At 40.2% G+C, this 23,973-nt stretch overlaps 1 protein-coding gene and 1 pseudogene across 14 annotated transcripts in view; both read right to left on the bottom strand.

The window, feature by feature from the left end:
- Positions 1-854: 854 nt before the first annotated feature.
- Mbd5 (methyl-CpG binding domain protein 5) overlaps positions 855-23,973 on the bottom strand; it is a 370,190-nt gene continuing 347,071 nt past the window's right edge. For 8 of the 14 annotated variants that reach the window (XM_030246630.1, XM_030246625.1, XM_030246626.1 and 5 more), the window contains 3 exons: positions 21,814-21,887; positions 6,818-6,893; positions 3,545-4,155 (listed from right to left, as the gene is read on the bottom strand). In XM_030246630.1, the coding sequence (XP_030102490.1) occupies positions 4,084-4,155; positions 6,818-6,893; positions 21,814-21,887 (222 nt within the window). In that variant the 3' untranslated portion in view covers positions 3,545-4,083. Of the gene's footprint in view, positions 4,156-6,817; positions 6,894-21,813; positions 21,888-23,973 lie in introns of all 14 variants that reach the window. The other 6 variants (XR_003950018.1, XM_030246624.1, XM_006497604.3 and 3 more) reach the window with 3 other exon arrangements.
- Ap2m1-ps (adaptor-related protein complex 2, mu 1 subunit, pseudogene) lies at positions 10,619-12,519 on the bottom strand (annotated as a pseudogene).

Below are 23,973 nucleotides of genomic sequence, written 5' to 3'. Positions count from 1 at the left end.
TCATAGCTTGAGTCTTGCTCTGTATCACTTGGGCAAGTAGTCGAAGGGAATAGAAACTAGTTGAGATTTAGAACCTTGGCCTGCTTTTCAGAAAGAATAGTGCTACCAACTTCCTAAGCATCTTACTAGGTCTTAGATCCTAATGGAAAATTGCTTGCAGTGTGCAAGTGAAGACTACACACTGCATGGAAGGTCATTATGGTTAACAACATATTATCACCATCCTAAGTGAAAAATCAGCTCATGTGGTCTGAGAATCTTCAGAAACCTTACAGAAGGTGAACTGTCAGCCTCAGCTCCTCCCACACTGCCATGCTGTTACAAAGTAAGAAGGCCACGTTTACTTTAAAGACAGACACAACAGAACTCCCAGTAGGGGGTCTTCATAGATGACTAAACATGGCTCATGATATTATATGGGATGAGTGTTCTTCAAGTATTTCCATTCAAAGTGTATCTCAAAGGTATGTTCCAAAAAATGTCCTTTTAAATAGATTGTTAAAAACAAGTCCTGGGCTGCCTGTAATGCTACAGAACAAATCACACAAGGCCTTCTTAGTTAAGTTTTCCTCATTGGAAATAATCTGTTGAAGCGACTTAAATGTGTAATTTATTCTATATGTGTTTCCCAGAACTGTGAAGGGGCAGGAAATATATTATATTTCCTTTGGTAGTTAGGACCATTATGTTCTGCAAAGGGAAAAAAAAAATCATTCTTTCCCAATGTTTCTTTTTTTTTTTTCTTTAAAAAGGGTTATTTTAGGAAATAAAAATTTTAGTAACGTAGAAGGGTAAGTTCTCATTTAAAAATAATTTGGCTTCAATACTACAAAGGAAATGGCTCTATGGAAGTATGAGTTACCAGTTTTTTAATTGTAAGGTAGATATAACATTTTAAAAAGTGTCACAGCTTTGCACGACCCAAAATCCTGACAGTATTTACATTCCCTGCTTATCTGAAGCCATGGAAGTGTACGAGAAAGAGGAAGCCCCGTGTGAACAGGCTCAGCCTCACTGTGCACCCGCAGCAAAGCCACGAGCAACTGTGAGGTCACGGCAGAGACAGATTCATAAGGTTTCCTGACGCAAAGTATATCATGGTGCGCATGGAAATACACAAAGAAGGGGTGGCCGAGTAAAGATGGAAGGGCAAAGGCTGACTCGTCTTTTGTACAGCAACAGGTCACACATGCACACCCACCAGGCATACAAACACGCCCGTGTCTATCTGAGAATACACACAGCTATGGACACAAACAAGATGAAGCAGGCTGATGCAAAACAAAACAAAACAAAACAAGACAAGACAATAGTTGCTTAAAGAGACCAAATATATCAACCTGTAACAAACACAAGTCCATTACATGACACAAGGCCTTCTTAGTTAAGTTTTCCTCATTTGAAATAAATGAGGAAAATTACCAAAGGAAATGTAATTCATTTCCTGCCCCTTCACAGTTCTGGGAAGCACACATAGAACAGACCACACACGAGACTCTCCCTCTTGATACTCATCTCACCTTCGCAGAGGACAAAATGAACAATGAACGTACCATGGAAGGAAGTTCTGATGCAGCTCTTTGCATTCCTCCAGGCTTGAAGATAAGGGTCAAGGTGAGGACAGAACAGACACCAAGACACAGAAATATCTGAGAGGAAATCTCTGAACTTTGCTATCAAAAGTGAGCCTGGTGGAGGATGTGTGTGGTGGCACACACCTTTAATCCCAGCACTTGGGAGGCAGAGGCTGGAGGATCTCTACGTATTCCAGGCCAGCCTGGTCTACATAGCAAGTTCCAGGATAGCCAGAGCTACATAGAGAGACCTTGTCTTAAAAAAAAGGGGGGGGGGGACCTGGGTGGTGTGTGTGTGTGTGTGTGTGTGTGTGTGTGTGTGTGTGTGCGCTTGTGTGTATGTCCTGTGTACTCTGAGCTTTGTCTCTTTTATCTTGAGTTCCTGGAGCACTGTTACCTGATGGGACTGTGGAGTTTAGGAGGAGGAGGGTTAGAAAGGAATAGCATCTTGGAGTCCAGAGCCTGGTAGGGGACAATGTCCCAGCAGCTGAGGGCAGGACTAGAGGACAGCCAGTGTTCGCTGGGGTTTTGGATGGAGGCTGATTCCAAGAAAGAGGGATAACAAATTCTTTCTTTTGACAATCTCTAACTGAGGCTGTCTGAAATTTTGCTTATGGCACCATCACGCACAATACACTGTCCTTGGTTATTGATCATTACCCTGTACTTTATGCGCTCAGTTTTAAGTCTGTATACTTGTAATGGAGTAATTTTCTATATTTATTTCACATTTCTCTTATTTAATGCAACATAAATAATTTGCTTAATAAGACTCAACCCACATATTTCAGCCACATTAATATATATGCATATATAAAAATAATCTGTGAATGATATAAATAATTCTTTAAATAAAATAAATCTGATATGTTACATAATACTAATAAAAATTACCATTGCTCGTAATTTTGCAAGCCACTTTCACACTTCTGGGTAAATTGGTACTGACGAATGATATAAAATGTGGTTTGATTTATGTTTCCACTCTGAAAAGGAAAAACTGAACTGTCATCATCCTTCTGTCTGTAGATGGTTTCAAAGTATCGCTTCTGTCTCCACGTGTAGAAATGAGAAGTTTTACCAAGTTTTACTTTGTCAGATGTTGTATGCAAAAAACCCCCAAACAAACAAAATCTGATTCTGAGCATCACTGACAGAAAACGATCAACAGGTAGCCATCAAAGACTTACTAAATAAATGATTGAGTAAAGTAGTTCATCTAAGTTTTTTTTTTTTTTAAATTTTATAAAACCTATTCTGTTTTAAAAGTGCCCTGAATGGGAGATCCATATCACCTTTCCAAGGTAGGAAAGGGGGTGGAGAGATGATAAGACCAGAGGCTAGGCCAGTGTGCTCCGCACGTGTCAGGACCATCTCACCCATGAAATCACTGCAGCTGTGGTTATCTGCACAACACACACACACAGAACTGAGCATATCACTGCTTCCCCATGGATGGTGGAGGGGCCCACATGGCCCCACTCCACCTGAGTGACTGTTAGCAGCTAATGATTGCTTGGTAGCCTCCTCGTTTTTCCTCCTGGTGTAGCCAGAGACTAGTTGCCCTTGTGCTGTCAGTACAACCCCGCCACCCCCACATGTTCTGATCAAGCTCTGCAGGGCAGGCCCAGGGACACACCAAAGCAGGAGAACACTTACTGGCAAGAGCGAGGAGATGAAGGAGCAGGTGGAGGAGTGGAAGTGGCTCAAACTCATTATAGAAATGTATAAAACTGTCAAAGAATAACGATGCAACAAATGGTTGAGGTCCTGAATCCTTGATTTAGGCTCACGAGCATTTCTCTCTTCAGAAATTTGGAGACTTCCTAGATACCCAAAACTCAGTCTAGTGTTTCTGGGCCGTTTAAAGAGACATTATAAATGAACACTCAGTGGTGTGCAGTGTATGCCATGATGTGTGTATTACATCACCATGCCTTTCCTCTGCCATTAAATACAAAACCAGCATCTTTTACATTATCATAGAAAAGCATTTAGGTTGTATTTTTATTTATCACTTTACACTGGTAGTCTCTGGTAGGTGTACTCCATAGAAACCAAAGATTTTTGTACACTATTTCTTTGTACAATAAAAGATAAAGTGTGCATTAAGTATGCTTGTACATGACAATATTGTACAATATTTACATTTCTAATATCGCCATGAAATTCTGTATTTTCTATATACAACACTGAAAATTCTCCAGAAACATTTGGACTATTTCTTATAATCACAATTTTAGTACAATAGAAAACGTTCTCAGCGATCACGTGACCATTTACCGCTTTGTTCATACAGGGATTTTGATTGTTGTTTTGCTTTTGACATTCATTTTCCTTCCTGATCAATGCTTGTCTCCATTGCTGTTCCCTTTAGGGCCCTGTGGTGGTGGTAGCTATCTGCCGTAGATTACAGATTGATCTAACGGTGGTCATATCAATACCCACATACAGGTGTGTCTGTACATGCTCCTTTGATCAACACTGTGTGTCAGTGGAACAGTCTCTGTTATCTGGAGATCTTCCTCCTCTTGGGTTTGGGGGGCCTCATTTGTCTGTCACCCTGTGGGATTTGGTGAACCTGGAAATAAGGTTGGGGAAAAAACAACAGCAAGATTGGAATCACAAACACCATATGACTTCTGACAAAGAAATAGGGCAGAAAACAGTCTGATTCACTTTCAATCACTATATCCTGAGACACTTTATAAAATATCATGAAGACCTGAGTCTGTGGGAACACTGCCTCAAAAAGGGATGGGAAGCAGTAAAAGACACACCCAGAAGACTCCACTCACCAGGGGAGCATGTCTGAGCCAGCAGAGCTCCCTCAATCAGCTAAAACCAAGTATTCGTTTGTTCTTCTCCTAACACCCCTTGTTTCATAACTGCTACAAAGTGTCAAAGATCAGAGCAGCTACATGTAGCTCAGTCCAAGGATGTCTGTTCATGAGAAGAATCAGCATGGATGTTAGAACATCACTGTCATTCACCGGCAGGTCTGAGTTTGTGTAAACTGGGGAGAGTAATTAATAGAACGCAATGGTATATACTAATAAAGGAACTAGAAGCATTTAATCCCGTGTGTCACATTGAGAAAGGGTTGGATGGTACTAGATACATTTTGAGGAGCAGAAGGCAAACAATCAGATCTTCCAAGTTGTAACATGGCTACTGATGTCAGAGAATAAAGTAAGACCCAGAAGGCAGAGTAGAGTAGCTGTGTGTTAAACAGCTAGTATTTGGAAACAAATGCACTGTAATATTTACCAATTCCCATGGTCTAAATACTTCTATCACAGATGATTTTAGCCTACTAACATGATGTCACAGGACTAGGAAAACAATCAGTTGGTTTAACTATGTGTTTAGAATATAATGTTTAAGGGTTGGAGGCTGAGTTAACTGTAAGTGCTTTACAAATATGCATGAAGCCCTAGATTCAATTACCAACAATGTGCCAATTAAAATAAAGTTTAGACAACACCAAACGTTGTTTGCTTTTAGTCAAAGGTAAAATTCTTTTTACAAATAGTATTTAAAACTTTAAGATAATGCTCTGAACTTCTCAGACTGCCTCTTTCTCCGACCCTTTTCCACACATGTTTTTAAAACAAGCACAAATTCAGAAATGAGGAGTTATGTAATTGAGGAAAGAGTCTTTATCCACAACAGCAAATTAGTGGTTTGTGGATCAACTATGGCCTGAAAACCTGTTTTACTAGCTGTAAACAGGTTTGTGTGTAAGTGCTTTAATACCTTTGAAACCACTGTAAACATGAGAAATTCTAGATTTTGGTTCTCAAGAGAGTTGAGGCAACTCCAGTGCCCCTTCCCACATGGCTCAACTCTGCTCAGTGCAAAGGAGAAAGCACGTCTGAAGAATACATTCCAAGATGGCCTCATTAGGTACCAATGCCTGGTGGCACAAAGGCCAAATGCCCCAAGGTAGAGAGGCATGAAATGAAGGCCAACCCATTTTCATATTTTTCTTGGGAAGGTAAATCATTAACTGCATTTCCACACCCACTTGAGTTGAGGACGTCTGAGCTCATAGGAGCTACACTGACATTTCTTCATGCCTTCTCTCGTTACTATCAAGCAGGACGCAAAGGATATACAAAGATGGGGTGAGCACATCAAGGTCTCAAGGAGCGGTGGGCACTCCACAAAGAAGGGATCTAGGTCTGGAAGTGGCCAAGTAGAGTTACACCTTCCTCTGCAGGCACCAGAATCAAGTGAGCCATGGCCTATGTTTCAACAGGCTCAGCAGCAGGCACATTTTTGTTGGCAACTCTCAATTCTAGAATTGTTGCTCTCATTCCTGATCCTCTTTACTGACAGACTACACACACACACACACACACACACACACACACACACACATGCCTGGTTCTAGAGGATACTGTAGTTGATGGCTACAAGTTTACCAGGAAACTTAGGTTTCCTGGCAAAATCCAATCATAGGTTAGATTAACACATGTCTATGACCTGTGCCAATGGCAACATCTTGAGGCTCCCTAACTGTTACCCATCATGAAGCAGCCAATGGATGGGTTGTAAGTTTCAGATGGCCTAAGTAAATGGCTTGTCATTGCTATGCAGCCTGAAATAATGCTTATTTTAAAGAGATTACTAACATTATATTTATGTGTTTGAGTCTGTATGTGATGGAGAGAGAGCTTTATACCTCTCATCTCAAACTAATGGATGCATAGGTCAAACAAAGTGTGAAGAGAAAGCACATCTCTTCCTTAATCATGAGATTTACAGTTACTAGTAACAGAAATATGCACAAATCATCTCAATTTTAAGGTAGCAGAAGGAAAATAAGAAGTTAATATACTCTCTAAATTGACCAATCTTTTTAATCCTACTTTTTTTTTTTTTAATGTATGGAGTGAGGTTGCATTGCTGAATATTTTGGCTATAGTGATGGTCACTGCAACTCACAGTCAAACTCAGAAAGTTGGGGTTGGGACCTCACCATACTGCTGCTGCCACTTAATGAACCTTTTTAAGAAAACAAAAGTTACTTATCTCAGAAAAAAAAAATCCATAGCTAATACAGGCTCCCTTCCCTTAAATTCTTTTCTGCCGCCAGTCTTTTGCTTGCCTGGCAGTTTAGTATTGCTATGAGAGTTGCTTTACAATGTTCAAGAGATTTTTTTAACAAAAAAAAAGTGTTAATGCAATTTATTTTCAAAGAAACTAGAATAATGGAAAAAAATAAATTGACTTACAGTCCCAGACATTTTGTCCAGTTCGCTCATGGCCTCGTGAATAGCAGCTTCTAAATGGTTATTTAGTTTCCCACTTCTGGAAGCAATGAAAACAACATACCAAATTAACAAATTAAAGAAACAAAAGCCTCAATTTAATTCCCTAATCAGAAGACAAAAATATCAATTCTACCAGAGAAAGTCAATCTAGATTCACATCTGGGAAGTTCAGGCGATAGAGCATCGTCCTGGGGTTCCCAGCACTGAACGCTAACCATTAAAGTAACACGGCCGCTAAGGTTAGCACAGGAAGTCCCCTCCACTGTGTGTTTCTTCTGCATTTCATGAAGAGGACTGGGTCAGGAGCTCTGTGGTCTCCAAAGCTGTGCTTCCTACCAGGAAACAGGCCGTGGCCAGGACACCGAGGCTGAACTGCAAGTTCTGGCCACTAGGGAGCTCCCTCCACCCTTTCTGGATCATCTCAGCTAAGCACAATTGAGCAAAACGAAAGCTACATTTTGGTGCGTGGCTAAGAACAGCTTATTACCTCGTTACACCTGAGGCTCGGAGGCTGGTTTCGCCACAGTTCCCTTTAAACCGAAATGACGTGATCCTTTCAACAGACACACAAGGACTGTCTCAGAAGCTTCTGACTATTGCTTTCCGATCAGCATTCCATGAGTAACATCCCATATGTGCCATTTTTAAAAAAACGATATCGATGAAGCTGTTGTGCCGGTTAGGACAGTCAGGCAGTTCTCTGTGGCTATACATTCTTTGCCTACCCTACCTTATTTCTCATGTACATATGTAAATCTTACGCCACAATCTTCTAAATATGCAGGCAATCTGCTAGCATTCATCCCATCAGGACAACTGACAGGAAAGCCCTGAAGTCAGGAAACTCCTATAGTGAGCTATCTGTTACCATGGCTTCCCAAGAGTTAAGTCCTATCTATCTATCTCGGTGTCTACATGGAGGTTGGAAATTTGCAGCCGTGGGAGAAAACGCACGTTAACTTCAGTGTAATGCCTTCAGGTGAAGTCTCTCCACTTACCACAGTGTTCCCAAGGCTTTATCCACTATAGAAAACGACCTGATAACTCCTCTATTTTGTTTTCCCTGTGCTTTACAGACACTTAGTTGTTCATCTTTGAGTATTACACTTTTAGGCACACCATGAAGGCTCCACATATTTGCTAAGTGGATTTGTCCACAGTGAACATAAATGGTCCTATATCTTATTAAAACAACTGTGCAGTTAAGTCAGTTCTATTGGAAGGATAGATCAACCTACTAACTTAAACCAGTTGTAAGGACACTACCAACAATTCCCTCCAGCATGCTCTTAATGATCTTCCCCACCCTGCAAATGCAGAGAAGTTCAGGGAACAAAGTAATCCCAACATACCCACTCTCCAGAATGGGTTGTTAATAAATGACATGTTCTTATTAAGTATTCTTTTAATCAAAAAGATAAATCTAGTATTTCTACGTGGTCACTATTCTCAGTCACACTCACTCCCCTATGTCTCCCTAGCTCATGTTTTATATGATACACCATGGACAGAATCGCTTTATGTACTTATACATATAAAAAGCTGTCATGATACACAATTCATCTGTTCCTGCTCCTGTATCATCATCACCATCACCACCACCACCACCACCATCATCACTACTACTATTTTGAGATAGGGTCTTGCCAATGTCGACCTGGAACTAACTCACAATGCTAGGATGGAAGGCATGCATCACTACATCAGTGTTCCTGTATCTTTATTTGGGACATCATGGTACTTGATATAAATCTTTCATTCCTTCTCCCCAGTGCATGGCATTTTTACATATATACCTCCTGCCATTCCAGGGTTAGGGAGCCCTGCATCTTTTAGTGTGAGTCACTGTGCTGTTTGTCCAGGGAGGAGTTTGCTAAGTGTGATCCCCGGTGGCTGAGAGGAAACTCAAGTCCAGGTCTCTGGAACCATCTACGTTTGGCTATTTGGTGAGAATCCTGATGAAGTCATCCACAGGGAAACTGCCCAACAACATCACACTTCTGCAGTGCATTCAGTAGGTTTATCTTTAATCTGTCATTTTGACTGAGACACAGGCATTTAATTTTTTCAAAATTAAAAAAATTGTACTTATGTTGTTTGAGTGTCTTGTTTACAAGTATGTTTGTACAGCATGAACATGCCTAGTGTTGGGGTGTTGGATGCCCTGGGACTGGGTTTATAGATGGTCGTTAGCTTTCATGTAGGTGCTAGGAATTGAGCCTCAGTCTTCTAGAAGAACAGCTAGTGTTCATAACTACAGAAATATTTCTGTATTTCAGTCCCCGTATGTATTTAAGTGTCAAGGATATTTCATTTTTATGTATTTTGATTATAACATATTATGGATTAAAATAGACTACACCTAAATAGTTCTATTTAGCTAAGAAAAAAAAAGATTAAACATTTCATTTAAAAAAAATCCATCAAGGAACCTTGCTCTCTTCCCTTGAATCTCTTTAAATATATATATAAGTAAATATTCATATTATTTATTTATTTATGAGTATATAAGCCATATATATATATATATATATATATATATATATATATATACACTTATTTATTGATTGATTGATTCTGTGTACGCGCCATGGTGTTGAGATCAAAAGACCAATTATGAGACTTGGTTCTCTCCCACCATGTGAAACCCAGAGCTGAACTCAGAAAGCATCTTTACAAAGCTACAGAGCTTCCTGCCAGCTCTCTATTGAATTTTAAGAGCAAAAGTACTTCTTATTTATTGAAAGGCTTATATTTGCGAAGAATTGTGTTAGATCTTTATGTGTTGTCTCATTTAATCTTCAGAACAATCTCATGAAGTAGGTATTATGACAACTGTGTGTATATAGTACTTCATAAATTTTTACATGAAAAGGTAAAGTCCTTTATCATTATGTAATTCAAAGAATATGTATTTAACTATATATAACTTTCCAAGGTATAAGCCATAATTTTTTTCTATGAAGGACATAGTAACATGACCAAAGTACAAAAATGATTTAATAACATTACTTGTTGAATACTAAGCTAGAACATTAGAAATTCATTGTCCACCTAAGTATTACAAACAATATTTGCAAAAATACATGCAACCCAGTGAAAGGGTTCAGTTTGTAAAAGTACTTGTTGTCAAAGCCTGATCACCCGGGTTTGATTCCCAAAACAAATGTGGGGACAGAAGCGAACCAACCCCACAAGTTGTCTTTCGACTGCACATTTGCCATTGCACGTGCATGTGCCCCCCCCCCCGCCCCGTTCCAGACAAATAGTTAATTTAGACTAAATAGCACAGTGCTGCATTTATAGTGAACTTAAACAGGTACTAGATGGAGAAATGACTATTTTTGGAAGGAGAATACACAGATGTGGAGCATGAAGTTATTTGAGGATATCATGAGAATGAAGATGTAAAGACATTTTTCCAGCTGTCACATCTACAGAACGGTTTCCACAGTATTCCTGCCAGGGACAAGTGAGCTCAAGAGAGGAAGAGAAAGAAAACTTCATGAGTTCATAAAGGGAACAGTCAGTCACATTTTGGTTTTCTAGTCTTGAGAGCCCTCCCCCCACCCCCTGTGGTATCTTTACTAGTATTTTCTATTTCCTGCTGATATTTAATAATAAACATTTTTACTAATGGACACTCTAAACCCTAATTGATTAAGCAAGACACTCATATGATCACATTTCTAGTTATTAATGGAGATAACTGCCAATTCTCTTCTCCTTTGACTGTATTGTCACATACTATCTTTTTTTTTTTCCACTCTATTGTTTATTGGGTTTGTAACTGGACAAAGTCACACGTGTACAAAACGAAGCTCATACTATCCCAAAGCAGAGTGGGGACTAACGACTGGGGATCTGTTACTGGCCTTTGGGGAAGCTCTGAGGTGAGGGGTAGTCAACCTTCCCACTGCAGAGGTGTGGCCACAGGGGTAGAGAGAAGAGGAGAGCACCTGGCTTTGGTCACAAAACTCAGGGCCTGGCGCTAAGCCAGGACAGACAGACGGAAGAGAAGCCTCAAAAACCACCCTCCCAGGAAGCCAGGCACTACCTGACCAGTTCCACTGTGGTGTGGCTGGTTCAGACTTATACTCAGGGGCTATTGGAAAGGAAAGGCAGCAGAGCAGGACGGAGGAACGACACTGGTGAGTGGTCACTAGGGGTACTTGGACCTGTGGGAAGGGTGGGTAGGGAGGTGGGCCAGCTGCAACTAGGCAGCTAGCAGCGGGTTTCATAAATGCCACTGCGGCCAATGTATCGCACCCATTTGATGACATCATGGTCGCTGTAGTTCAGCTTCGGTTCGAATACCTTCAAGTAGCGCACCTTGAGGCCAGAAGGCGCGAATGGCACCTCAAAGTTCATGGAAATGGGGGGCCGAGCCCATTTCTTCTTATCGTTGGTGGGCAGGAGCTCAATCTCTGCGCTGATCTGGGATTCCTTCATGCCTGCCATGCGCTTGATCTTCCATACAATGGCGTTCTCGCTGGCCTTGTACTTGGCCTTCCCCTTCATGCAGATCACCTGTACCCCGCTTGTGTTCAATGGAGTCGGGATCCTCACCTCAATCTTCTGGGCCAGAAGTGAGGGCTTGAAGTTGGACTTGATGACCACCTTGACCTCCAGTTTGGTGCGCCCCACCTCCCGCACCAATGGGATCACCCGGAAAGGAAGGATGATGTCCTTGGTAGTACGGTATCTCATGAGTTCAAACTCTCCATCGGGAGGGATGAAGCTGATGCTCCGCTCAGAGTCAAACTTGCTGAGTCGCACACACTGGTGGAAGGTGCAGTCATCAATGGCGATCGACTGCTTACCACTCTTGCTTGTTTCATCAGCTGTGCCTTTGCCCTGCTTTTCTATGACAATCTTGTCATTCATTCCAAACTTGCACTCAGGCATGCCACTCAGGTAACTCTTCATCACCACCCGGCCTGACACATGGGCACTCAGCACCTGCCCCTGTGGGGACATAAGCAGGTTCACACTCTCCAGAACATCTAGGAAGAGTTCATTCCGGCGATACTTGATGCCTTCTTGCCGCCAGCCAATCTGCCCGGTCACCTGGCTGGTGATCTGGGACTGTTCTTCCTTCGTCTGATGCTGACTCTTGATACCCTGCTGGGTGATGAAGGTTTTCAGTGCACCTATCTCTGAGTTCCGTGGGTAGCCAAAGTCCAGAATCTCATCCAGCAGCTCGTATATGAGCACAAAATTGTTCTTGATGTTCTCCTCGCTGATTTTGCCAAAGTAAGCAGCCATTACATCACACATCTTGTAGAGGAATTCGAAGACCATGGCAGCATTGACATTCTGCTTGGTGACTGCGGCCAGCCAGATGTTGGACCGCTTAACATGGAAGAAGCTGGTGCGAGCGATGTTTGTGACAGGGCTGCGCACCTGCTGCCGTGCATGAATGACATTGACCCGAAAGGCATCCACAGCATTCCTCCCGATGTCATCTCTGTAGACCCGGGAGATAAGCACCTCCCCCTTGTGATTATAGATGAATAAGCCTCCGATCATGGTGGCAGCTCAGTCTCTGTGACCCATTGCTCTAAGAACAGACCTGGAGTCAGCAGCCCCCACAAGGCTCCCAAGATGTCCGCCCACCCCCAGCTCGCCTGTCTGCTGCCTCGGCTTTCACTGCAGTGCTCGTCACATACTATCTTTATCTTCACTAACTACAAAGGAAAAAAGGCCAGACAAAACCTGTGGATGATACTAGATGTAAGTGTGAGCTGAGAGATTATGTATCACTTTGTAAGACTATGACTAATTTCAGGTAGAACACAACAAATTTGGATAAAATTGGAAAATCAAGAAGTATGCGCTCTGAAAATCTAATCTATAAAGCAGTATGACAACTCAAAACAATTTTTAAAAGCTAGATTGAATTTAATCTTTTTTAATGTTTGGGAGTTTTATGTGCATATGATTCATTTTGGTAAAATCCACAACTCCTGTGATTTCTCCTCCTCCCCTACTACTTTTCCCTCCCAATTCACAACCTCCTCCTCCTCCCCCTCCTCCTCCTCCTTCTTCTTCTCTTCTCCTCCCCCTCCTCCTTCTTCTCCTTCTCCTTCCTCCTCCTTCTCCTCCTCCTCCTCCTCCTTCTCCTCCTCCTCCTCCTTCTTCTTCTTCCTCCTCCTTCTCTTCCTCCTCCTCCTTTTCCTCTTCTTCCTCCTCCTCTCTTCCTCCTCCTCCTCTTCCTCCTCTTCTTCTTGCTCCTCCTCCACCTCCTCCTCCCTCCTTTTCTAAGTCCACTGAGTCCACTTCTGACTTCATACATACTGTACGTATATGGGGATAAGACATTGGCTAAAGCATGGGTATCTTCTCCAGGGCCACATCCCTGAAGAAGACTGACTCTACATCTTCCATAGCCATCTGTTGCCAATAGCTCTTCATCTAGGGGCAGAATTTCACAAGTCCTCTCCTGTCCATGCTGGAATGTTGACTGGCCTGTTTCTCGGCAGATGCCCACTTCCCCTGGCCCTTATTTTTTTCTGTCACTCCCTCTTCCAAGATGATTCTCACACCTTAGTGGGTAATGTGTGATACAAGTGTCTTATCTAGAACTGGACACTTCACAGTCCCTCATTCTTTACATGTTGATCAGTTGTGGGACTCTATACTTATCACTACCTACCCAAAAATAGTTTCCCTAATGAGGGTTGAAAGGTGTTTTAATTTATCAATATAAAGATCTTAGGGGCAGAGGAGTTCTGACACAACCAGGATCACAGGAAGGATAGGCTCCAGTCAGATATAGTGAGGGCAGGTAGCACTAGAGATAAGCAGATGGCGGGAGGCAAGCATAAGAGCATAAGCCAACAGAAACCAAGGTTACTTGGTGTCATCAGATTTCAATTCTCCCACCATAACAAGTCCTGGGTATACCACTACACTGGAAAAGCAAGACTTGGATCTAAAACCACTTTTGATGATGGTGATAGAGGACTTTAAGAAGGACATAAATAACTCTCTTAAAGAAATACAGAAGAACACAGATAAACAGCTGGAAGCCCTTAAAGAGGAAACACAAAAATTCCTTAAACAATTCCAGAAAACACAGTCAAACAGGAAAAGGAAATGAACAAAACCATCCAAGATCTAAAAATTGAAATAGAAACAATAAAGAAATCACAAAGTGAGACAACCCTGGAGTTAGAAAACCTATGAATGAGATCAGGAGTCATAGATGCAAGCATCACCAACAGAATACAAGAGATAGAAGAGAGAATCTCAGGTGCAGAAGATACCATAGAAAGCATTGATACAACAGTCAAAGAAAATGCAAAAAGCAAAAACCTAACCCAAAACATCCAGGAAATCCAGGACACAATGAGAAGACCAAACCTAAGGATAATAGGTATAGAAGAGAGCAAAGATTCCCAGCTCAAAGGGCCAGTAAATATCTTCAACAAATTTATCTATTTATTTATTTTTTTAATATTTTTTATTACATATTTTCCTCAATTACATTTCCAATGCTATCCCAAAAGTCCCCCATACCCTCCCCCCCCCACTTCCCTACCCACCCATTCCCATTTTTTTGGCCCTGGCGTTCCCCTGTACTGGGGCATATACAGTTTGCGTGTCCAATGGGCCTCTCTTTCCAGTGATGGCCGACTAGGCCATCTTTTGATACATATGCAGCTAGAGTCAAGAGCTCCGGGGTACTGGTTAGTTTATAATTCAACAAATTTATAGAAGAAAACTTCCCTAACCTAAAGAAATAGATGCCCATGAACATATAAGAAGCCTACAGAACTCCAAATAGACTGGACCAGAAAAGAAATTCCTCCTGTCACATAATAATCAAAACACCAAACAAAGTAAGAATATTAAAAGCATTAAGGGAAAAAGGTCAGGTCACATATAAAGGCAGACCTATCAGAATTACACCAGACTTTTCACCAGAGACTATGAAAGCTAGAAGATCCTGGGCAGATGTTATACAGACACTAAGAGAACACAAATGCCAGCCCAGGCTACTATACCCAGCAAAACTCTCAATTACCACAGAAGGAGAAACAAGATATTCCATGACAAAACAAAATTTACACAGTATCTTTCCATAAATACAGCCCTACAAAGGATAATAGATGGAAAATACCAACACAAGGAGGGAAACTACACCCTAGAAAAAGCACAAAAGTAATCTTTCAACAAACCCAAAAGAAGACAGTCACACAAACATAATTCCACCTCTAACAACAAAAATAACAGGAAGTAACAATCACTTTTCCTTAATATCTCTTAACATTAATGGACTCAATTTCCCCCAAAAAGACATAGACTAACAGACTGGATACGTAAACAGGACCCAGCATTTTGCTGCATATAGGAAACGTACCTCAGTGATAAAGGCAGACATAACTCAGAGTAAAAGATTAGAAAACAATTTTCCAAGCAAATGGTCCTAAGAAGCAAGCTGGAGCCATTCTAATATTGAATAAAATCTACTCTCAACCAAAAGTTATCAAAAACAAATAAAGATAAGGAAGAATACTTCATACTGGTCCAAGATGAACTCTCAATTCTTAACATCTATGCTCCAAGTACAAGGGCACCAACATTCATAAAAGAAACTTTACTAAAGCTCAAAGCACACATCGCACCCCACACAGTAATAGTGGGAGACTTCAACACCCTACTCTCAGCAATGGACAGATCATGGAAGCAGAAACTAAACAGAGACACAGTGAAACTAGCACAAGTTATGAACCAAATGGATCTAACAGATACTTATAGAACATTTCACCCAAAAGCAAAAGGATATACCTTCTTCTCAGCACCTCATGGTAGCTTCTCCAAAATTGACCATATCATTGGTCACAAAACAGGCCTCAACAGATACAAGAAGATTGAAATAATCCCACACACCCTATCAGATCAGCATGGACTAAGGCTGGTCTTAAATACTAACAAAAACAACGGAAAGTTCACATACACATGGAAGCTGAACAATGCTCTACTCAGTGATAACTTGGTCCAGGAAGAAATAAAGAAATAAATTAAAGGCTTTTTAGAATTTAATGAAAATGAAGACACATCATACCAAAACTTATGGGAAACAATGAAAGCAGTAGTCAGAGGAAAACTCATAGCTCTAAGTGCCTCCAAAAAAGAAACTGAAGAGAGCATACATTAGCTGCTTAACAGCACACCTGAAAGCTCTAGAAAAAGAAGCAAATATACCCAAGAGGAGTAGACTGCAGGAAAGACTCAAACTAAATAGAAACAAAAAGAACTTTACAAAAGAATCAACCAAACCAGGAAGTGGCTCTTCGAGAAAAATCAACAAGATAGATAGACCTTTAGCCAGAGGGCACAGAGACAGTATCCAAATTAATAAAATCAGAAACAAAAAGGGAGACATAACAATGAAATATATCTTAAAATAACTATTCTGTTTGTTGAATATCAACAGTTGAAAATATTAAAATCATGTTCTACTGTGCTTGAAATTAGCATTTTTCTTAATGTTTAACTTCAAAGAATTTTTGCTATTTTGAAATTTTTAAAATATACTTACTGATAAAATAATTTCTCTCCTAGAAACACTGATAATCTTTTTAAGTAAACTGATTATTAGACAATATATATATATATATATGTGTTTAAAAAACTTTCACTATGTCAGGTGGTATCATATAAGGGCTTTTCAATATATTTCTCAATGATTAACTTTTAATATTTTATGCTCTGTTACTATGCTTAACTCCAAAGGATATTTTGTATGTTTTGAAACCATTTTGTATTCAACATTACATATAGGATCCTCACTCATGGATAGTACTAAATATTCATTAATTTTTAGGGTATGGCAGGATATGCATTTAGAAGTTGAACAATTTTTATGTATTATTTGATTCTCAAAATACTCAATATTATTAATATCCTTGATATATAAAATACATTTAAATAATAAAAATTTTAAGAAAAAAAGAAAACACTGTAACTCAAAAAAAAAAAAAAAGAGCTTGGGGGCAGTTTATTACTATGTCTATTTAGCAGAGTAATAGTAGTAATTTCTCTGTTAGGGCTTGTGACCTAGCCAGCCATTAGCTGTTGACCTAGTTAGTAGTATCAGGGACAAATTATGTCTTATAGATCAACCCTTAAATCTAATAATAAACTAAACCCATGCCACTATTGTGCTAGTGGGTTTGTACTACCAGGGTGAGCAATCTTAAAGCTTGCTGTGTTCACAGATGGGTAAGAGAGTTGATTACTTTTTTTGTCCTAGTAGCTTACATAGCATCTTCTGTGTAGCACTGTGAAAGCTCTCCAGTAGGGATGAAGCTTCCAAATTGTCACCAACTTGATTTTCACAAGTTCCATGGCTCAAGTGTGGTGACCTTTCTCAGTTTTAAAGTGAAAATATATCTGGCTCATTTTGATCATCTACCATTTTCCAGCTTTATATCAGGTAACCAAAAGAGTTTGTATGCATGGTAGTTGAAAATAATAATAATAATAATTAATAATAATGCATCTGAAAGCTTTAGAATTTTCTTTAGTAGAGACACTTCTTTAAGTAAAAGATTAACCTGAATTAAGCATCAAAATGTTACTAGTTCTTATGATTAGGATGTAATAGATATGACAATTTAAGGATACTCATTTATGATATTAATGATTAAAATGACTACATAAAATTCTGAACACTATAATAACATGTTTCAACTGGCAAAAATATGGAAAAATTTATTTCTTTTACTTTCACCTATGTATGTCAAGTTCTGTATGTAAGGCTCTCTATATTGTCTAAATATAGTACTAAAGAAGAGATTAATATGCACACTTTAGAAATGTAGATTTAGAGTCAGAGAGACTAAGCAACATACCTAGAGGTATACAACTGTGAAGCCACAAAAAAATAAGATTTGTATCCAGGTCAAAAATCAGCACCTTAACTCTCTGAACACTTTCCCTTCTCAGACCTTTCCTCTTCTTACTCTACAGCAAGGCTTAAATCTTTCTCATTATTGTGGTTTAAATGTAAGATATTTCTTTTTTTTTCAATTAGTCAAATATTTTAATCAGAACACAAATGGTTTTATATATAGACATGCATAGTTAAACTAGAGTAAGGAATCAAGACTTTATAGGCAATTGTTCAGAAACATGAGCTGTGTTTCTCAATTGGCGCCCAGTCATTTTTCTTGATGGGGGGAGAAGGGGTGTTGCTTTATGTGAATGTAAGATATTTCATGTATTTGAACGCTCGGTCCCAAGCTGGTACTGCAGTTTGGGAAGGTTGTCTAACCTTTAGGAAGTGGAGCCTTGCTGTAGTAAGCAGGCTACTGAGGGACAGTTCTTGAGGTTTTATAACCTGGCTCCACTTCTTGCTGATTCTGTTTCCTGAGTGCAGATACAATGTCGCCAGCTGGCTTCAGGTTCTTGCCCTCAAGCCTTACCAGCCTGCATCCCTATTGGGATGGACTGTCCCTCTGGAACTGTAAGCCAAGACAAACCTTTTCCCCTGAGTTGCTTTTGCCGCTATTGTTTTTCCTCACAGGTACGAGAAGTAACTACAACATCTATAATAGCTTTGGTGAGATGGCTCAGCTGCTGCTCTTACAGAGGACCTGGTTTGAATTTCCTGTCGCTTGCAGCTCTGTGTAACTCTAGTTCTAGTGGATCTGATTCCCACTTCATACCTCCAAGGCACAAGGAACCAGGCATACACATGGTGTACATACAATGCAGGCCTGCATGTGTGCACCCCTAAACCAACAATAAACAAACCAAAACCAAAACTGACCCCCTCAAGTCCCCTGAAAATAAAAGATCCCACCTTTATTGTGGTTTTCCTAGAAAATTTCTCAAGAAGAATAGAAAGTGGTCTCCTTTCTCTACTTCCTCATTTTATCCCATAATCCATGAGCACTTTGTATGCTACCAAAAAACTGGGAACCAGCCTTGGCCTGGCCACAATGCCCTCCAACTGCCCAAGCTTGGAGAAGACTCATTCTTGTCTTATTCTATCTCTGTTGATTGTTTCAGTCTTTGTGTTCTGTCTCTTTTTGAGATAGCTTCTCACTCTATGGCCTGAGTTGGTCTTGAACTTGTAGTGAACCTCCTGCCTCAACTTCTGAGAGTGCTGGATTACATGCCTAAACTCCCATGGCTATCTTTAGTCTTCTATGATCTTCCCTCTCTCCCTGGTTCATCTACTTTTCCCTAGTATTTTGCTCCATCTTTTCATTTTGTTAACTGTCTTACTTTCCTAGCATTCAATCCTTAGTAGACTAATCTCCAAATTGGTCAGAGTACCTCTATGGGAGAGTAACATTTCTACATATTGAATACCATTCTTCCAGTTTCAGACTTGTCTGTCAGCCACCCCACAGATGCAACATATATCTGTCAGACAGTGTTTCTACCCTGTCCTCACTGTGTAAGCCCAGGTCTGTGATTCTTTTCTTTCCTATTCTGATCCCCAGCATGGTTTCTTTATTTTGTCTCTTAAATATTTCGTGATCACATTTCTTCTCTTCCGTTCTCATTACTGCTTGGGTTCTTATCGTTCCTCACCTCCTGGCATGAGCTTCTGGATCATCTTCTACCACTGAGACTGTTTCCCTAAGATCCCTCCTTCTATACACTGAAATCAAGGTGAAAAATCTGACCACCTTCCTGCTCTGGACACTTCAAATAAAGAGAATATGCTTAGACTTTTGGTTCTATCTCTTGGAGTTTTCCCAGATTCAATACTGATCTTATCTAAGTACTGTCCTACCCCACCCCATTTTGGTACTGTGTAAGGTTTTGGTTTTGGTGTCACCTCTAGGAACCATTTGTTCTTTTTCTGAGTTAGGATCTCTCTACCTAGCTCTGGCTGTCCTGGAACTCACCATGCAGACCAACCTGACCTTCAACTCACAGAGATCCACCTGCCTCTGCCTCCTGAGTGCTGGGACTAAAAGTGCATGCTAGGATGCCCAGCTCTAGAACCATCTTTGCTGAGGTTACTGTCACTTCTCTGTGTTATATATATATATACACACACACACATATACATATATTGCTTTCCTTGTTATTCTCATAGTTTAATTGTGTGTTTTGGGATCTGTCTCTAATGACAGTAACACCACAGGTGGCACATTTTTTTTTCTAAATTAGGAACAAATAAAATTGGATAAAAATGAGTGAATAAATAAGAGACTTGGTTCAACATCATTTACCAGTTATGTAACTTTCAACTAATTAGTCATGATATCTGGGTCTAAGTGTCCTCCTCTGCAAATGGGTTTGGTATTTACGGATTATTTTGTGATTGGGAGAATGACACAAAAGAAAACAATGGCCATGTAAAATGTAAAACACTGCTCTGGTGTCCAGGAGGCCGGCCAGTGTAGCTGGACAGCAGCATAGTAAATAAGGCTGCATGTTATTATTTCTGCTTTGTGTTTTCTCCTTTTGCTCCAATCTGTATGCTAAACTCCGTGATTTCTTATGATTAAGTACACTGCTTAACATAGTCCCACACCAACTCACCACAGAGAGTAGACTGGCACTAAAGAAACAATTTTAAAATTGTGCTATGAATTACGTTTCAGAAACAGCCTAACTGAAAATTTGGTGCAGGGGGAGAGATCCAGCTCATCTCAAAGGAGTGTTTGTAAGTAGCACTTGTGTGTTACCAAATACATCTTGCAAATAACCCAAGTACCTACCGTGCTTCTGTGCCAGGAACATTTGGAGTCTTTTACAGCAAAAGCAGGAGCACCACTGAGGATCCAATACTGACTCACTATAAATGTGTGACTTCAGTATCTCACACTATCCCTTTCTGTTTGCGCCTGTGTTAATTTTACTGGTCCTGTCCTACACCTAACCTTTTCAGGGAAAGTGCCACTTCAGTGCTGAGGGCCCTAGAACTTTTAGGATCTACTACCAACCATGTAAGTGAAGCTGGTATTTTTAAGAGGATGGTGAGTGGGGCTGGTAAGTGGGAGAGCACTCATGAACTTGTAACACTCTTGTGTTCTCTCCCCCACCCCACCCATCACATAAAATAAAATAAATAAAAAATACAATAAAGTATCAAAACAAGACCAGCAAAGACAAAGCCTATGCCTTAAGGTGTGTGCAAGGATTGCCTTACAAATGAACAAAGATTAATGTGTAGTTCTTTTTAGAAAAAAATATTTAGTTGTGTGTGTTGACGTTCACAGTTCATCAGCAGCACCATGGTGCACACTTAGAGATCAGAGTATAACTTCAGGATCCGGTTTTCTTCTTCCACTATGTGGGTCCAGGGTTTCCAGCTCTAGTCATCAGGCTCAGTAGCAAGGACCATCTTGCTAGCCCTGCTATATAATATTTGGTTGTTTGAAAATGGGGGAACTAAACAGCTATACCAATGACATGGCTTAAAATTACCTTCCGTGTATACATGCAAAATTACATTTGTTTCTCTACCTTAACATGAAATAATAATTCATGAACTACCTCATCATAAAATGCTTTATAATATTATTACGTTCATATTGGTATATTTTATTCCTCAAATAACAATCCAGAAAGACGTGAATAATAATAATTCAAAGCTCAACTTCATGTTAGAGTTCTAAGAGTACTTATATTCCAGTCCACAGCTGTGGTGAAAGAGCAGCCAATGTCATTAGCATCGCCTTGCTTGATGGGTAGGTAATCTGCTAGTGTTGATAGATGTGTGTAACTGCATGCTCCACCCAGCCCACGCCGCCCAGTATCCTACAAAGAGGTGAAGATGGAGACAGGAAAGAATGGAAGAAGACACATCCCACATGCCATACAGACGAATTACACGGAAAACGTCTTTCTGTAACAGCATTGTTTGTTATGGTCTTCTGATGATAAATATCAAAAAAAATTTTACTGCACAAAACAAATCGTTGAGACTTCATAGTCTCTGACGGAAAGAGAGAATGGAAAACCAAAGCGCTTACTTTCTGCTCCTTTTCCGGACGCGGCTGTAGGCTTCTAAACCTTCTGTGAGAGTCTTCAACTTCTCGGGCTCCACCTGAGTGAAGGTACGAAGACCAAACCACATTACCCAGACCTATAATTGTTGACCATGCTTTTTATTCTACTTTCTTGCTGTATGGCAAGTGTGGCACTGGGGAAAGGAGCCCCCTCCCCGACCCCCAACAAATACAACGTCCTTGCTCAATTACAAGCCGATTCTGGGACTTTATGTTGAAGCATCGGTGGAAATGAAAGCTTGGCTTTGACACTGTCAGTGTTTTGGAAATAACGTTTCGGGAACAAAACCTGGACTTTAAACAGCTTTCATTAGACACTATCATTTAGCCCACAAATCCTGGCTCACTCTCTCCACGCTTTATGCTCCCAGAAGCTGCATCTTCACAACTCACAGGGGAAAGGTAAGAGGGGTGCTCAGGAAAGGGGGTGGCTTTGGAGGCCATAGGTTAGAACTGGGATCTTTACTCCTCATTTCTTAATATGAGCAAAGCATTTAAATATTCCTTTAAGCGTTTTAGGTCTATTTTACTTTAGTGTGTATACTTGGGGCCTGTGGATATCGGAAACGGGTATCAAAGTTCCTTGAACTGAAGTTACAGATGGTTGCGAGCCACCATGTGGGTACTGGGAACTAAACTTGAGTCCTCAAGAAGAACAAGTGCTCTTAATGGATGAGCTAACTCTCCATTCCCAGACACTTATATTTTCTACCTCATTTTCCCTGAGCAAAAGGCCAGTAATGCCTATCTCACAGCTAGGTTCTGTGGTTGTTGGTAACTAATGAAAGGCCACATTGTACATAGCCTAGTTAAAGGTAACTATTATGTAGCATGCATTAGGTTCCCTAGTGGCCCAAACCAAACCAAACCAAACCCCCAAGATGGGTCCTTGCTATTGTAAGAAGCAGGGGCTAATATTTTGTGGGCTTGTTCTGCCCTCACTGTAACCCTGTGATGTTGGCTTCCTCTATAGAGCTTGGCTACCCAGTGGGGCTGGGTACTCATGGGCACTGGGGATATACAGAGCTTTGGCCACTCCCTCCCCCACTAAAAACAAAAAGCAAAGAAAATGTACATGCATCAAAATTCTTTGGAGAATATTTTGCTGTTTTTTTTTTTTTAAATCAAGCTATCCCTTATCTGTATGCTCCTCACTACTAAGCTACTTTTATTTAAAAATTCAGAGTTTGGGAAAAGCTTCATGGATAAGAAAATAAATACTTATAAGTAAAGAAATTAGCTTTTGCCTTTAAATTTTAATGACACTCATGAATGTCATTTATAAATAATTTCTCTGTGGCCTCCTCCTCAAACTAGTGTGCACAGTAAGAATATCAAAGCGTTTTATTTTCATGTCTGCGTGCCAACACTTCTGTCTGTTCAGTCAGGCAGCACAAAGGTATTTGTTTTTGTAGCTCCGTACATTGTCTCAAAGAAACCAAGTTTGTTAGGGATATCTGAGCCAATGTGCACCAGAACAAGACATCTTTGTTCCTGCCGCATGTCATAAAGAGATGTGTCTTACTGACCAGAAAGGGCACATAAGCTGAATATATCCACATCTCTAAAACACAGAAGGCTTCTAGTGCAGTTTCACATTTCATGGTAAAGTTCTATTTTATGTTCACTTTCATGAAAGGAACATACTCTATTATTATATTCATGAAACCATAATACAGTTACACCTTTCTCGTTTTTTGAGCCCAGGACTCATTATAGAGTTGGTTCCCAGTATAGCTCATGCCTAACTCCTCATTTTTAAATGAACTTCCTGCCACTAGGAGGGAAACCTTACTGCACAGAAAGATCTATCCTACCTCACAGTGGACAGAGACCTCAAAAGTGTGACGAGGCACAGAATTCAGGTTAATATTGAAACAAAAGATGCAAAGATTAGTCTGTTGGCCTTAGTTTTAAAAACTGGTTAGGCCAAAATATTTTTTTAAGTTCTCAATTTATAATTTTAATTGAATAAGAAGTAAGGGACAGTAAAAACTTCTAATGCAGTTTATGTAGAAGGAACTACTTTATCATTTACTATGAGAATCTTACAAATTAATTTTATTTTGCATATGAGAGTAGTGAGTTTAAACAATATGGCCAGAATTGAATAATTCTGATTCC

This window comes from Mus musculus, chromosome 2, assembly GCF_000001635.26.
Source record: "Mus musculus strain C57BL/6J chromosome 2, GRCm38.p6 C57BL/6J".
NCBI lineage: Eukaryota > Metazoa > Chordata > Mammalia > Rodentia > Muridae > Mus > Mus musculus.
The sequence above is the reverse complement of the archived record's forward strand: the minus strand, read 5'-3'. Positions and strand labels throughout refer to the sequence as shown.